Consider the following 1,935-nt stretch of genomic DNA (forward strand, 5'->3'; position numbering starts at 1 on the left):
GTGGATCATGGCAAAAGTACTTTAGCAGACAGGCTCCTAGAACTAACAGGTATTTTCATTTTATGTTATATACTTAATCAATAGCTGTGAGTAATTGGGAATTACTTTTTCCATGCTGTCTTAAATTTCGGTTTTAATTTTATATGTAATACTCTAAAAAATCTTTTTTAAAGTCCAGAGCAATATCGATAAGTTTTTCTTTTTGTAGGAACAATTGATAAAACAAAGAATAACAAGCAGGTTCTTGATAAATTGCAAGTGGAACGAGAAAGAGGAATCACTGTTAAAGCACAGACAGCGTCTCTTTTTTACAATTGTGAAGGAAAGCAATACCTTTTAAATCTCATTGATACACCAGTAAGTTTAATATTAATTTTGCATGTATTGTTAAAGTCAACCTTGTGTTAATAGTGCAAACAAATCCTTACTTAATTTTTGAACTGAAACATCTATGTTTTCTTTTTGTTTTGTCAGTGTCCTTAAGTGTAAATTGTTTCAAAAGTGCAAGCTAAAAAAAGGAAACGTATATTTAACAACTTTTTATCAAGTAGTGTCGGTAGATTTGCCATAATGGCCCTTTCTAAAAAAATTACAGCTAACATTTAGAGGTATCAATATTTTTGTTTCTCAGGGCCATGTTGACTTTAGTTATGAAGTATCCAGGTCACTTTCCGCTTGCCAGGGCGTTCTACTTGTGGTTGATGCAAATGAGGTGGGTGTTTTTCATTTTATGTGTTCTGACATGTGATATGACATGCCTGCTTGGTTGTTTCAAGAGGTTTTCCTTAAAATGTGTTTTGGAAATAGAATTTTTGTGTTTGAAAAAACATAGATTTATTGTATTATTCAAAATTGTATTCTTTGATCCTGTTAACTTGAGGTTTTATTACACTAAAGCATTCTGTGGAATTGACCATCTTTTAATATTTGAGAACTGATCAGAAGAATTGTTCAAAAGATTGTCATATTTTTGTTGAAGTATGATGTCGTATATCAGTGCATCCTGCCCCAAAAAAACACTCCAATTCTAGCAGTTTTTAATCTGAGGTTTCCATATCAATTTTTGGGAGTGCTTGGAAATAAATCTTTAGTTTTCAGATCATTTTAGGTGATTTTAAGGCCACAATTTGGAAAGTGTTAGGTTTAAAAAAAATCAAATAATATTACCAAGTTCTTTTGTGGTATAAACCATAAAAACACAATCAACAGATGACCATGATATACTGAAGTAAGCTTTCGATATATCTCAGTTTCTCACAAACTCTTTATTCAAAACCCAAAGGGTGTGTTGTCGTGGAGGTGGTAAGCTTTTCCTGATCCTGCCAGGAAAAGTCAGTCTGTACCTTATGTACATGGTACTGGACTTTATATACTGTGTTACATGACCGTGCCCTCTAGTAGGCTTTCAGATCCTTGGAAGTCCATGTTTTATCTTTGCGTCTTCAATGCCTGCCATAGAATAGGCCCTCTAATAAATGCTTCCTGAACAGAAAAGGAATTATCACAGGGAGTGATCCATAGGCACGGAGTATAGTTCCCATAGCTTGTTTGCCCTGTACCCCTGCTTGAGGCTTCTTATCTCAAACTTAGCAGTGAGTGTCTGTTGGCCCACCCTGCTTGATGTGGTTATTGCTTTACCATCAGCCGTCTTTGTTTTGACCCCCAAGACATAAGATGGAGAGAAGAGTATGGAGGGCAGATATATGGCATTTTGTTTAATTTTATTATTAGAGTGATGCAAAACCTCAGTTTTGATAAAGATGTGTGGAATGGTCTTGAATTACAAGTTTTGTAATGGGTAGTAGAATGGTTGTCATCCCAGTGTCTTGTGTCTTGATATTTCCAGGGTATTCAAGCCCAAACTGTAGCAAACTTCTTTCTTGCCTTTGAAGCACAGCTATCAGTAATTCCAGTTATAAACAAGGTAAGTATAGT

The 1,935-nt window shown here is 34.8% G+C and overlaps 1 protein-coding gene across 1 annotated transcript in view; it reads left to right on the forward strand.

The window, feature by feature from the left end:
- Window positions 1-1,935, forward strand: part of GUF1 (GUF1 GTPase homolog (S. cerevisiae)) — a 62,313-nt gene that overhangs the window by 2,059 nt on the left and 58,319 nt on the right. Inside the window, exons 2-5 of the mRNA XM_012639887.1 lie at window positions 3-49; window positions 209-357; window positions 632-712; window positions 1,847-1,924. Coding sequence (XP_012495341.1) covers window positions 3-49; window positions 209-357; window positions 632-712; window positions 1,847-1,924 — 355 coding nt within the window. The remainder of the gene's footprint in view (window positions 1-2; window positions 50-208; window positions 358-631; window positions 713-1,846; window positions 1,925-1,935) is intronic.

Source organism: Propithecus coquereli, unplaced genomic scaffold, assembly GCF_000956105.1.
Source record: "Propithecus coquereli isolate 6110/MARCELLA unplaced genomic scaffold, Pcoq_1.0 Scaffold143, whole genome shotgun sequence".
Classification (NCBI taxonomy): Eukaryota; Metazoa; Chordata; class Mammalia; order Primates; family Indriidae; genus Propithecus; species Propithecus coquereli.